Source organism: Ovis aries, chromosome 2 (assembly GCF_016772045.2).
Source record: "Ovis aries strain OAR_USU_Benz2616 breed Rambouillet chromosome 2, ARS-UI_Ramb_v3.0, whole genome shotgun sequence".
NCBI lineage: Eukaryota > Metazoa > Chordata > Mammalia > Artiodactyla > Bovidae > Ovis > Ovis aries.
This window is the reverse complement of record NC_056055.1, coordinates 26,315,446-26,329,986: the sequence shown is the minus strand read 5'-3', so window position 1 is coordinate 26,329,986 and position 14,541 is coordinate 26,315,446. Positions and strand designations below refer to the sequence as shown.

Genomic DNA, 14,541 nt, shown 5'->3' with positions numbered 1-14,541 from the left:
CGATCCCTGTGTCGGAAAGATCCTGTAGAGGGATGGCATAGCAGTCCACTCTGGTATTCCTACCCGGAGAATCCACATGGGCAGAGGAGCCTGACAGGCTTTGCTCCTTAGGGTTGCAAAGAATTGGACACAACTGAAGCAACTTAGCATGCACCCACTCCAGTTTGAAGGTTTTTATTGAGAAGATACCCGTTGGATGTCAAACAAAATTGGTTTATGGACCAGATTTGCACATAGGCCACCAGTGTTCTTCTTGGTCCTCATCCTAATGTTCTCCTCACATAATTCATTTTCTGTGGAGAAGGATTTCCTGGAGCTGTTTTTCCCATGGGAAGAAATGGCTTGTCTGGTGGATGTTAATGGATGATGGTGGAGGAGGATTCAGCATGGTAATATCTCCCTTTTTTTTTTTTAATACAATTGATTTCTAAAAATCATTTATTTATTTGGCTGCACTGGGTCTTTGTTTTGAAGATCTTCATTGTATCGCGGCATGCAGGATCTTCATTGTGTCGCATGGCTCACTGACTCTCCAGTTGTGGCTCACAGGCTCATAAGTTGTGGCATGCCGGCTCCAGCCCAGAGCTGGCAGGCTTCTCTGGTTGTAGCACCCAAGCTCTCTGGGTGCTCCATGGCTTTGGAGCACATGGGCTCAGTAGTTGCAGCATGTTGGATCTTAGTTCCCCAACCAGGATTTGAACTTGCATCCCTTGCATTGCAAGGTAGATTCTGAACCATTGGACCACCAGGGAAGTCCCAAGCATTATATTCTTGGGACTGTTTCCTATACACGTGTTCTGGCACCTGTTTGTATTGTTACCCAAAATGCAAGTCCATATGCCTGATGCACAGTGAGGTCAAACAATACTAGAACATTGGAGTTTGGAACAGGGAAAGGTTTATTACAGGGCCATGCATAGCTTATGCCCTAAGAACCCCAAAGTTACTGAAAGCTTTTTGCAAAGCTGTTTTAAATAGGAAAGGTGGGGGAGGGGCATGGTTACTTGTTGCATACTACTTGGAGTCAAAGCCTTTGTTCTTGAAGTCAGGTCATGGCCAGGTAACTATATTCCTGTAAAATGAATGTTACTCTCAGTTCTGACAAGAAAGGGCAAAGTCCCCAACTCTGCCCAGCTGCCATCCCTGAAGGAGCCAGGTGTCCAACCCAACTGGCCCTCAGACTGTCCATACGAGGTGGAGGCCAGGTCCCACAGACTGCAACTCAGACAGTCTGCCACTCCTATTAGATTGCAGAGACAGGAATGGGGGAGAGGTTCATTGTTCTCTCAAGGCCCGGGCCAACGCTATTGGGTGGTCTTGGTAAGGAATCTGATGCCCTTGCAGGACACATACCCCAGCTTGTTGTCTGGGCCCACCAGATCACCTGCTGGCCCAAGGTCAAGTGAGCTGGAGGGCCTCTGGGAGAAGGGTGGGGTCCCCCTCTTTCTGTAATAGGGCAGGATGAGCACAGGCCTTAGCAGGTAGCCATTGCTGTGCCTCATTACTCCACATCCTGTTCCTAGGCAACAGGTCTTGCTCGGCCTTTGGTCGGTGCCTCAGTGGACTCTACCCACAAGCAAACAACTTTCAGTGAGTGACTGTTAGGGAAGAGATTGAGCCAAGGGTTGGTTGGTGGTGTGGTAGTCATCAGGTGGAGAGTGAGGTAAGAGGCAGATTCAGGCCTTCTCCTGGAGGCCCTCCAGCTCACCCAGCCTTCAGCCTGCGGGTAAGCTGGAGTGCCCAGGGCCCTCCATGAGCCACCCATCTCTTTGTGTGAATCTGTAATAAACCTTTCTCTCTTCCAAACTCAAATGTTTTAGTATTGATGGGCCTCACTGTGCGTTGGCCACACAGACTTGCAACATTTCCTCACTCTTTACCTTATGCTGCTGCTGCTAAGTCGCTTCAGTCGTGTCCGACTCTGTGCGACCCCATAGATGGCAGCCCACCAGGCTCCTCTGTCCCTGGGATTCTCCAGGCAAGAACACTGGAGTGGGTTGCCATTTCCTTCTCCAGTGCATGAAAGTGAAAAGTCAAAGTGAAGTCACTCAGTCGTGTCGGACTCTTAGCGACCCCATGGACTGCAGCCCACCAGGCTCCTCCACCCATGGGATTTTTCAGGCAAGAGTACTGGAGTGCGGTGCCATTGCCTTCTCTGCTTTACCTTATGACTACCATGCAACTGACCCTTGGCTGAATTCCACTCACTGTCTCTCCTTAACAGTTGGTTGCTTGTGGGCAGGGCCCACTACTGCGCTGTCCAATGGCTGAGCAGGACCACAAATAGTCACTCATTGGCAATTGGTTGCCCGTGGGTGGGGCCCACTGTGATGCCAGCCGGTAGCTGAGCAGTACTAATGGTTGCTCATTGATAATTGGTTACTTTTGGTGGGGCCCACTGATGTGCTGACCAATAGCTGAACAGGACCCCTTCCCTGGTAACAGAATGTGGAGTTAGGCACACCAATGGCTAAAGGTTACCGCTCACTGTGCTCTGTTATAGTATGGACTCAGGGATTGTTAAAGTTTCAGGAATTTTGTGAGCTGGTTTTTAATAGCCATGTATATCTTGAAATCAGTCATTACAGCAGTATCAGTAATAGTACAGATTAGAATATACCCTACTTGTTTGATGCTGCTTTCCCCTTTTGCCCCATTGTACTTTCATTTTCCACAACTAGAGTATCTTTGTGGTCTAAACGATGACTTCTGTGCTCTGCTTTTTTTAAATGAAAGAGAATCTATAAGAAACCAAAATGTACTAGATTCATTTGAAAGCTGTTCTATTAAAGTAGAGATCAGAAAGAAGATTTATATTTTGAGTCACTAAATTCCTTACTTTACTGTTCCTAGCTTCTTAGAAAGCCTCTTTTTAAAAACTCCAAAATCTTGAACAAAATTTAGGTCTTTTTCTCTTTTCAAAGGGGGGGAAAAATACAACTTTACAGCTCTCTTTGAGACATTTTATTCTAAAGAATTTTTCAGATTTCTAAAAGATTAGTCATTATTACAAGTCCCCACTGCTCACTTCGGGTGTGGGATATGTAGGTTGAAAGCAGTTAACTATTATTAGGTATCAGCAGGTCAGCATGGATGCACAAACATATGATGATCTCAATCTAATAACTGCCCTTATTCCTGAACTTAACACCCCCCTGCTCCAGCTCCATGATGTGGCTGCCTCACTACTTGGCCCTCCATTGTGCAGATTAGCCATATATCAGTAGAATGCACAGTTGGAGAGCAGAGGTGTTTAGCTACTTATGACCAGTCTTTGTCTAATTAGAAGGTACTTCATGAAGAGCTAGAAAACATTTTTACAGTTCCCTTTGAAGTAAAAACTGAGGGTGCAGGCCCAGTTCTCTTAACGTTGAGACCTGAAGGAATTTCTATCTAATGATAAAGAAATATTTAAAATAGGTTTTCACCAGAATTTTAAATAGTAAAATCTTATGTGATGTGGATAATATTTTTGTAAATGCTCTTCCAGACGAATACTTTAAAATGCCAGTCATTTCTAGTTTCCTTTGCCTTTTTTTTCCCCGATTAAGTAAAATTGCAAAAGCTTTAATTTGGCTTTGTAAATACAGGGCTGAATTTGCATTGAAATATAGGTAATTATGTTAAAAGGATAGATCACAAAATTCATCTATTTAACAAACATCTTTTTTCTGCTCTTAAAATTTTGTAAGGAAATAATTTAATTTTGAAAGTTTTCAAATTCTGATTAGCATTTCTTCATGTGACTGAAAAATCTCCTGTTCTTATACGTTTTTCTGTTAGAAAAATCTGTCTGTTTGGGTCAGATATTTTTCTCTCTTCTGCTTGAATGATTTCAATAAAGTCAGACTTCTGGTATTATTATATGGGCATTTTTTTGGAAATAGTTAATTTTCTGTGAGAACACTGTTCTTCAAGCAAAACCAGATTTAAGACTCATAACTTACATTAGCATATTCCCTTAATAATCACATTGTTTATTTTTTTCTAGAAACATCTGAAAACCTACGTTGTGTATTATATTTATCTCAGAGCTGAAAGGAGACCCTCACTTGCCTTTCCCCCTACATTCATGGCCTCTGATTCTAGTTATACTCACAGAAGATGTCCTGCAGACTCAGATAGACAGGACCTCCACTTGCAGCTCATTTATTTTCTCTTAAAATAGCAAAACTCTGATCGTTTGCTTTAATTATATTTTTAGGAACATTCAAACGATTATTATCTTCTTTGTCATACCTGGCTCATTTCCTGGTACTAAACTCAAAATAGAATCTGATCCTGTTGGTTGCATAACACATTGAGTCATCATTTCTTCCTATTGCTTTTGGGAATAGACACTGCTCACGGCAGTTCCCGTTTCACTCAGTCGCATTCTGCAACTGCCAATTTGATATTTCTCAATGCTTTGAAACTGATAATCTGCTTCTTAAATGTGCATTTTATTGAGTTTTCTCTAAGGTTATTAAGTGCTCCCAAGTAGAATAAATACTGTGTGTGAAAACAAGCATATTAGGTAACTATGAAACTAGCATCTACTTTGAGATGACTCATGTTTTCCTGAAAAAAGTTTACAAGAAAAACATCCTTCAGGGAAAATTTAGGGTTATATAAAACTTCAGGACTATAAGATGATTGAAATTTAATTGATCGTTGAATACTAATTAAATTGTTCTGCTTAATTCTTTAGTAGGAAAAATTTTATAGTCAGCTTTATAGAATGCTAATTTTAAAAAAAAATACTTATTTGGGGCTATGTTGGGTCTTAGTTGTGGCCCACGGCATCTTCATTTCGGCATCTTTTGTTGTGGGGCATGTTTGATTGCTCCACACAGCTGGGGATCCTAGTTCCCCAACCAAGGCTTGAACCTGTGTGCCCTACATTGGAAGGTGGATTCTTAACCGTTGGGCTGCCAGGGAAGTCTGTACAGAATGCTAATTTATATTAATATTCAACAGTACCAAGTAGTTTGCCTATTTAATGACATGATGGTACTTATTAATACTCTTGTTTTCTGTGTTCTTTTTTTATGTTAAGGACTCCACATTTCTTGTCGTTTTTACTTTATATTTTTATAGAAGTTGTAATGTTAAACACGTAATGTTAAAAACTTTTAACTGAGTAAATATCTTAAATTCTTCTCACATTTAAAAATAATTTTTATTACTTCTAAAAAGTTAAAGTGTATAACAGAAAAGTGTTACATTCTCTAACTTCAGAATTAAGAAAGCCTTTAGCATGAGCTGATTCATTTTAAACCCTTCCTTCCAGTGAGTGCTTTCATCTCTGCGAGTTTCCATTTGTTAATTTCTTTCTCTTTTCTTGCCACTGCATTGTATAAACCGCACCCTCATACTTCACCTCCTGTGGAACTTGAAACCTGTCTGTTGAACATATCCCTTCCCCCATCATTTTATTTTAATAAAGTAGTATTTGTCAGTTTTCATTCCAATCCCTAAAAAGGGCAGTGCCAACGAATGTTCATACTGATTTATAACTGTGCTCATTTCACATGCTAACAAGGTTATTCTCAAAATCCTTCAAGCTAGGCTTCAGCAGTTCGGGAACCAAGAACTCCCAGATGTACAAGCTGGGTTTTGAAGAGACAGAGAACCAGAGGTCAGATTGCCAATACTCGTTGCATCATGGAGAAAGCAAGGGAGTTTCAGAAAAATATCTGCTTCTGCTTCATGAACTACACGAAAATCTTTGACTATATGGATCACAACAAACTGTGGAAAACTCTTTTAAAGAGATGGGAGTACCAGACCACCTTACCTGTCTCCTGAAAAACATATATGTGGGTCAAGAAGCAACAGTTAGAATCTTACATGGAACAACGGACTGGTTCAAAATTGTGAAAGGAGTACAAGAAGACTGTATATTGTTACCCTGTTTATCTAATTTCTGTGCAGAATAAATCATGCAAAATGCAGGGCTGGATGAATCACAAGCTGGAATCAAGATTGCTGGGACAAATATCAACAACCTCACATATGCAGAAGATACCACTCTAATGACAAAGTTAAGAGGAACTAAAGAGCCTCCTGATAAAGGTGAAAGAGGAGGGTAAAAAAGCTGACTTAAAATGCAATATTCAAGAAACTGCAAAGAGATCAAACCAGTCAATCCTAAAGGAAGTCAACCCTGAAAATTCTTTGGAAGGACTCATGCTGAAGCTAAAGCTCCAGTACTTTGGCCATCTGATGCGAAGAGCAGGTTCATTAGAAAGGATGCTGATGCTGGGAAAGATTGAAGGCAAAAGGAGAAGGGGGTGGCAAAGGATGAGATTGTCAGATAGCATCATTGACTCAGGGGACATGAATTTGAGCAAACTCTGACAGAGTGGAAGAAAGAGGAGCCTGGTGTGCTGCATGCAGTTCATGGGGTTGCAAAGAGTCAGACAAGACTTAGCAATTGAACTAAACAAACAATTTGTTTATAGACTTCTCACAGTGAAGGGAAAGGGCATATTCATTAATTGCATTTTCATTTTTATTTTTCTTCTTTTAATGATATTTTATACTTACCAAAAAATGATACTTCTTAACTTTCTATTAGCTAAGTGTGATTTTTAAGTGTAATATTTGTTTGAGAATATTAACTAATAAAAATGTAGAGCAAAGGCTTGTCAGCTCTTTTTGAGACAATCATGTCTTTGTGTTTCAGTGTTAAGAATATTATAGATGACCAAGAATTGTCCTTTTCTTGTATTCGCTCCATTATGCTTTAGGGATTACGAGGTTATCAAGCAATTCTTTTGTAATTTACAGTTAATTTATTCCTTTTACACTAATGTTTAGTCTACATTTTCAGTGCCCAGTTTGATGTGAAGAAAAATTCCTCTTGCTATATTCATCACATCAGTTTGCTCCCATTTAAAAAAATCTAAGGAACTTGAAATAATCCCTATTTACCATGAGTTGAAATTTTCAGAAACTGAAACTTGGTAGTACACATATTTCAAGCCTGGGTTTGGTTTGTATGTTTGTGTGTATTTTAGTCTCTTAGGTCCTATCCGACTCCTTGCAACCCCATGGACATAGCCCACCAGGCCCCTCTGTCCTTAGGATTTCCCAGGCAAGAATACTGGAATAAGTTGCCATTTCTTTCTCCAGGGGATCTTCCCACCCAGGGATTGAACCCGCATCTTCAGCATTAGTGGGCAGATTCTTTACCACTAAGTCACAGGGGAAGCCAGGTTTGATGTTTTAAAAGCCCTTTAAACTCACTTCTGTTAATTCATTTTCTGATGAGTCAGCTTCCAGCAGATTTAGTGAGTCCTGAAGGCAATTACTGTTGACCAGCGTTTTCCACAGTGAGGAGAAAACACTCCCCCTGTTCCTATTGCTCTCTCCAGCTGAGGAACTCTGCAGTTTTTTTTGTTTTCTGTAGCTCTGTAGGGCTGCATATATTCATATTGTTCCATTTAAGTACAGGCTTCCCTGGTGGCTCAGAGGTTAAAGCGTCTTCTGCCTCCAATATGGGAGGCCTGGGTTTGATCCTTGGGTTGGGAAGATCCCCTGGAGAAAGAAATGGCAACCCATTCCAGTATTCTTGTCTGGAGAATACCATGGACGGAAGAGCCTGGTAGGCCACAGTCCACGGGGTCACAAAGAGTCAGACACGACTGAGCGACTTCACTTTCACTTTCATAGGGCTGCATATATTCATATTGTTCCATTTAAGTATAAAATGAAAGAAGTTAATAAAAGTAGAGACAATATAGGACAATAGAGAAAAATAGAGACAATATCAGGATTAATGGAGATAGAAGAGGCAATGAAAAATCTTGAGGATTGTTGCAGAGTGGTAAGAAGGATATTATTGATTAGCTTTATGTGATGTTAAATCTTTGTTTCTGAATGGGCGATAAGGTGGTGTGAATGCTCTGTTGAAAAACCAGGTATAAAGTACCAAGGAAGCATAAAGATAATTACCTCTAAGGATAATTAGGGGCTAGCTAGCATTCTAGGCAGGGGGCAGCTTGTACACAGGTTTGGATGTAAATGATTCTGAAGGTGCCTTAAGTCGTTTGGGCCTGGAACATGAGTATGTGGTGAGGTTGGGTAGGTGGGCAGCCGTTTCCTGTGCCATGCTGAGTTTTTCACTGTTTTTATCTTGAATGTGGAATAAATCATTGTACTGTTTTAAATAGAGGAGTTTCATGAATGTGTTTGCATTTTAGAAAATTATCCTACAAGAAATACAGAAGGTATGATAGGGACACATTGAGGATTGTTGTTCAGTTGCTCAGTCATGTCCGACTCTGTGATCCCGTGGACTGCAGTGTGCTAGGCCTCCCTGTCATTCACCATCTCCTGGAGTTTGCTTAGACTCGTGTCTGAGCATCAGACTCATGTCTGACTCATCATTGAGTCGATGCCATCCAACCATCTCATCCTCTGTCCTCTTCTCTTCCTGGGCTCAATCTTTCCCAGCATCAGGATCTTTTCCAATGAGTCAGCTCTTTGAGTTAGGTGGCCAAAGTATTGGAGCTTCAGCTTCAGCATCAGTCCTTCCAACGAATATTCAGGATTGATTTTCTTTTAAGATTGACTAATTCAGTCCTTTACTGTGAAGGTGAAGGAAGTCTGTTAGAGGCTTCCTGCTTGCAAGAAATGAGGGGCCCATAACTCTAACTGTAGCAGAGGGAGGGGGATTTGCCAATTTGTGAGCTGTTAGATGGGACTTAGAAAACATTTAGATGTAAGATCCCTGGAAAAGAGGACATTTGAGATGACTTCTGTGTGTCTGTTTTGAGTAGCTTGGTGAATGGAGATGCTAAGTGAAATAGAATCTCCAAGGACTGACAGGAAGTTGATTTGAACATGATGAAGGATCCAAGTAGAGATATCCAACAGGCAGGTAACTATAGAGATGCAGTTTAGAGAGAAGTTTGGATTTCAGGTGGTGATTTGGATATCATTGGTATTATAGATGGTGAAAGGAAACAGACCTCCTGGGAAGAGCTTCTATTGATAGGGGAAGAAGACTGAGTTCTATAACCAGAGGCAGAAAGAAAGGCAGGAGAGATGAGAGCAGGGACCCAGCAGGCAAAGGAAGAGAGGAACTCTAAAAGGAGGAGTGTCCAGGATTAAAGTCTCTGATCTTCAGAGGCAGTAAGTTTAATAGGGACTGGATAGTGCCCACTGGCTATGGGACAGTATCACAGTGTCACTGGGAAGTGAAGCAAAAACAGTCTCTCTGAGACGAGTGGGACTAGAACTGTGAGGTGGAGGTGAGTGGAAGTTTATTCTTTTCCCTCCAGAAGCTTATCTTAGAGGAAGATGAGCCAAGGCCACAGTGAGGCCTACTTCAGGAAAGATTTTGATGAGAGAGACTTGAGACTGGGGACATTGGGGAGGTAGCAGATTGAAGGAGTCTAGAAATAGGATAATTTCTATAGCTAGCTTTGTAGAAAGGAAGGGGGTTTGGAACCTGTGTGACACTAATTCCATTTTACTTGTAGTGGCTTGAGGTGATTGTGGGAACCACTCAGATTAATTTGCCATTATATTACATCGTCAATTTTACTTTTTTGTCAGATAAAATAAAATTTTATTTTTTCATTGCATTCATTTCCTGACTGTAAACACTGACATCGCTGTCTGTTCATTTTTTCATCAGGTGTGCTGTAAAGCACGTTGTATGGAGCACCTTTGAATTTGCCCTGTATTTTCAAGCTCCCACCTCCCCCCAAAACGCTCAGACAGGTACAAACAGTGAAATATGCCCTGTTGCAAAGACTCATTCATTCCTGCTCAACCAGTAGTGCTTTTGCCTCAGATGGCAGCATCTATGTGTGCTCTATCCCAGCCTTTTCAGACTGTTTCTCTTAGAATAAATTTGATAAATTTCTTCACGTATGAATAAAACTCAGTATACTTCAACACATTTGAATAAACATCTCTGTCTGAGGAATTTCACATATCAGAATACCTATGGAAGATAGACTTCTAGTGATGGTATCTTTTTAATATTTTATTTTTATTCATTTTTTAAATTTACTTTAAATTGATACATAATTGACATGTAACTTGTGTAAGTTTAAGGTGAATGTGTTGATTTGATATATTTACATATTGTGATATGATTACCTCTGTACCATTAGCTGACACTTCCATCATGTCACACAATATTATTTCTTTTTTGTGGTGAGAATACATTAAGAGATGGTACCTTTTTAATATCCCCATTCTATTCATATGTTAAAGTTGTTCAGCCTAAACTTCACATTCCCATAGTCAAAAATAGGATTAATAGAAAGGATTCTGCTTTATATAATAATTAACCAGTCAGTTTTTGAACCATTTATAAAAAACATAATGTATAAAAGTTTCAGTAAAATAGTAATCTGTTTCTGAACTAAAGAAAGTCTGATTTTGAGTTTGTGATTGGCTAATCCCTTCCCAGTCATACTTACAGGCAGGTTCGAGTGTCTCTTCCGTCTGAAGTATGTGGTATTTTCTAGGAATTATTCATCGTGTGTGTATGTGTATTTGTGTTCATTGTATTCTTACCAAATGGTAGAACTACTGGGTTGATGCCTTGGCAACCACTGAGACTGCTTCTGTCTTGTTTGAGTAATTATATTACTTCTCTGAATGGGGTTCTATCATTCTAAGAACCAAGAGAACCTGTAAAAGGGTCATGAATTATCCATTATACCTAAGTCATTTCAACTTGAAATTTATATGAACCAAACATCTCATAAAAGACTTCAGGTTCAACGATTACAAAGTCAGAACTGTGATTCTGTTAATTCAACAGAAAGTTTTTATGAAAGTATTTCAATAGTGTGATAAGATTTAAAGATATTACTGCATATTTTATCTGGTAGAACACTATATGATCATTACATTTTCTAAAATGTAAATGTTTAGTTAAAAGTAAAAGCAATACAAAATTCTATAGATAATATTCCATTTAAAATTATATTGACATTAAAAAATGTAAAATAATTGCATAGAATACCTTTACTGGAGAAGCATGAAGTCTTTCTTTCTGTTTCAGCTAATCTTCCAGTGCCAACCATTGCAGCAATTGATGGACTTGCTTTAGGGGGTGGACTTGAACTGGCTTTAGCGTGTGATATAAGAGTAGCAGGTGAGAATTAGTCCTATTAAAACTTAACTTCTTTCTATTAATTTTTGAGAATTTGGTATTGAAACTCCAACTAAAAATCTTAATTTTACCTACTTAAAATAATTGTCATATATAGTGGAACTATATGTAACTTTGTTCTGTATTTTCCAAGTCTTCTGTAGATGTTTTTATACTTTCATAATTTAAAAAATAAAAAACATAACTTTAAAAAAATGAGATTTGTAGTTATTGTGTGTGCTCAGTTGTGTCCAACTCTTTGTGACCCACTAGACTGTGGCCTGCCAAGCTCCTCTGTCCGTGGGATTTTCCAGGCAAGAATACTGGAGAGGGCTGCCATTTCCCCTTCCAAGATCCCTTGGATCTATCCCTGAATCAGGAATAGAACCTGTGTCTCCTGCATATCCTGCATTGGCAGGTGGATTCTTTACCTTCAGATAATTCTAAATATTTTTTCCCACATATTGTTGAATAAAACATGTAAAAAAAGTCACCTGTTGAGCTTAATGAAGTATTTAAAATTCCCAGTTAAGGAAACAGTCTTTTATAGTATCTGTTTCAGTCTTAGCAGGAGTAAAGGAGAACAGGAACTGGGTCAGATGGAACTGAATTTGGATCTTAGGTTCTGTCATTTTTAGATCACTTTCCTCCTCTACAGTGGGGGAAATGAAGGTTTCTGTTGTGAAGATTAAGTGATTTCATCTCCGGCATGTGCCTAGTCCAGCCATTTCGTTATTATTAGGGCTACGGTAATAAGGACTTAATGTCTTTGAGGTTCACTTTGTTCCTGCAAAGTTTTCTGAGAACTGGATAAGGTGATTATGAAAATAATAAAGGAAACAATTAGTGCTAACCATGTGCTGAGTATTGACCCGGTGCTTACCTAATACTCGGCATATACTTAGGCTCACTTAATCTGCCTAATAGCCCTGTGAGATAGATACGCTTTTGGTGCTTCAGGAAGCTAGGGCTGAGACAGGTGAAGAAACAAACCACAAATCAGTGACCAAGCTGGGATTTGAACCCAGGCAGTCTCAAGTCACAGCTCTCACCTCTTGTTATTCTTCCAGGGTACTGCATGCTGCCCCTGCTATCCTCGACCCTACGTTCTGTATGATCACAGTGCTGTCTGTATCATTGTCCCTCATCAGGGCGAGAAAGAGGGGCTCTCAGACCAAGGACTGAGGGCAGCAGGCAGCAAATATTTGTCACTATTCTTTCCCTGGTTCCCACTATCTCTTCTGATGGAGCTGCCTATTAAATGTAGAATCATGATAATTATGTTTTTAATAATTTTATGGTAACTGGCTCTTGGAATTTGCAGTTATTAATTTCTGTGTACTTTCCCTTTTCAGTTTATTTTAGATTTCTATTTTCTTGCCAGATCTTTGGGTTTTAAACTGAAAAGTTATATGCAATCCATTTCTGAAAGAATGCAAGTTCTGGGGATTAGGAGATAGGACTTAGTCTAAGCACATTTGGATATGCAAATAAAGAAATAATTAAGATGTTTTAAAGTAGCTGTGAAAACAAACATGGAAAGAGGAACCCTATCCAGCTGTCAGAACAGTAAAACCATTTGTCAAAAGTAACTAGAGATTTGGTCTTGAAGAGTTGCCATATCTGATATGATATATTAAGCTATTTGATCTAGAGGACTGTTCAGGCAGCTAAAGAATTCTTACTTGTCAGACACAGTCTCCCTCCTGATCCTGAATAATGAATGAGATCTATGCCTTCAAACATGACTTGGCAGTATCAGGTCAAATTATGTAGTTAACACCCCTGGTCTTTCTACATCAAAAATTGATTTGCTGCCAAGCAATTTTTATCAGAAAAAGTTGTGTGAATCTCTTAATATATATCATTTAGAATGTTTACTTATTTCCATAACTGAATACTTTCTGAAGTGATTTAAGATTTATGACACAAATTTAATTAGTAAACAATATTTCTAGCTTATTTTACTAACTTTTTCAAGTCATCATATTTGAATTTGATGATATGGATGTTACTTAATTTTCTTCTTTCCTTTTCAGCTTCCTCTGCAAAAATGGGCCTGGTTGAGACAAAGTTGGCAATTATTCCTGGTGGAGGTATGAATTGTTCATGCCCATCTTGATCTGTCCCTGGAAACAGAGCATAAGGAAAAAAGGTGTTAGTTGAAAAGGCAACAAACATTTTGGGTAAAGAGACTAATGCGGTCTTGTTTGCTTGTAACAGAGTCCTTATTCAAAAGGCATTTTTTGGTTTCTGTAGGTGTGGAGATTGCAGACGCGTTGCCTGTTGCTGTCTTGCCCTCTTTTTGTGCTTGTCCTGTGCTTTTCTGTATGATTTCTTAACTTTAAAATTATTACACTCGTCACATGATTCTTGAAGGATTACACTTGTATTTTGAAACTTCAATGTGAGTATGTAAATGTGTGTGTCCTTAGCGCCTGAAACACACAGACCCCAGTGGAGGAGGGGGCAGAGGTTCCCAGGCTTCTTGCCAGCTTGCTTGTGTTTCTGTGCAGCTGGACAAAGGTTGGTGTTGTTTGGTAGGCTGAATTTGGATCTGAAGAGGTGTTATTTCTTCTCTGTTACTACAAAAAAGATTGTTGAGCTGCTGCTTTTGGCAGATTAATAAAGTACTTTTCCAGCGTTGATAATGAAATCTTTCATCACAAGGTAAATCTGAAATTTTTGTTCTTTTGTCTGCTGCAGAGAATTTGGAGACATTACCATTCTGTTGAAGTCTTTTCTTTCAAAAAGTAGGCTTCATCTGAGGCTGTACTCCTTGATAACTTACTAGTTTATGAATGAAATAATAATTAAAAATTTAGAGCAGTGTTTGAACACTTCTTTTGTACCTGAGTTAAAATTATCTGTTTAACCTTATTATAAGACTATTTATTTGATTAGGGTGTGTAGATAGAAATTAAAACATAATTCAATGAAATTAAAGACTACCCAGATCAATGTATATGATTCACTAAGTTTTCTACTTTGGTAATGTGCAAAAAGTGATATTCTTGTAAGTAAAAGCATTTACTGTCTACCTGTTTTACCATGCTGGTCTTTTTTACCGTGACTCGTGAAAAAGCCGAAAGGATTTATAAAGCTTTAGCTCCTTCTGTCTTCTGTTGGGAGCTGCCTGTGTCGTATTAGGTCTAGAAACTAGCCTTTTCTTTCCAGTGTACTTCAGTTTTTGGGGTCTTCTGCAATAGTGGATCCATTAATCAGAACCTATGTTTTGTAATATGATTGAGTTTGGATTCTCATAAATACTGTTATTTAAAAAATTTTTATTGAATTTATTTGTCATAAAATTTGGAATATTTTAACATTTTCCATATATTTATAAAGGATAGTTTTCTGTCTTTTTTTTCTTCCCTTTATTTCTAAGTGAATCTGAAGTAATATATGTCAGTTGTTCCTTTAATATAATAAAG

At 38.9% G+C, this 14,541-nt stretch overlaps 1 protein-coding gene across 3 annotated transcripts in view; it reads left to right on the top strand.

Annotated features, from left to right (window-relative positions):
- Positions 1-14,541, top strand: part of AUH (AU RNA binding methylglutaconyl-CoA hydratase) — a 201,106-nt gene that overhangs the window by 77,546 nt on the left and 109,019 nt on the right. For all 3 annotated transcript variants that reach the window (XM_042242981.2, XM_027964187.3, XM_027964186.3), the window contains exons 5-6: positions 11,018-11,110; positions 13,147-13,203. In XM_042242981.2, coding sequence (XP_042098915.1) covers positions 11,018-11,110; positions 13,147-13,203 — 150 coding nt within the window. The remainder of the gene's footprint in view (positions 1-11,017; positions 11,111-13,146; positions 13,204-14,541) is intronic.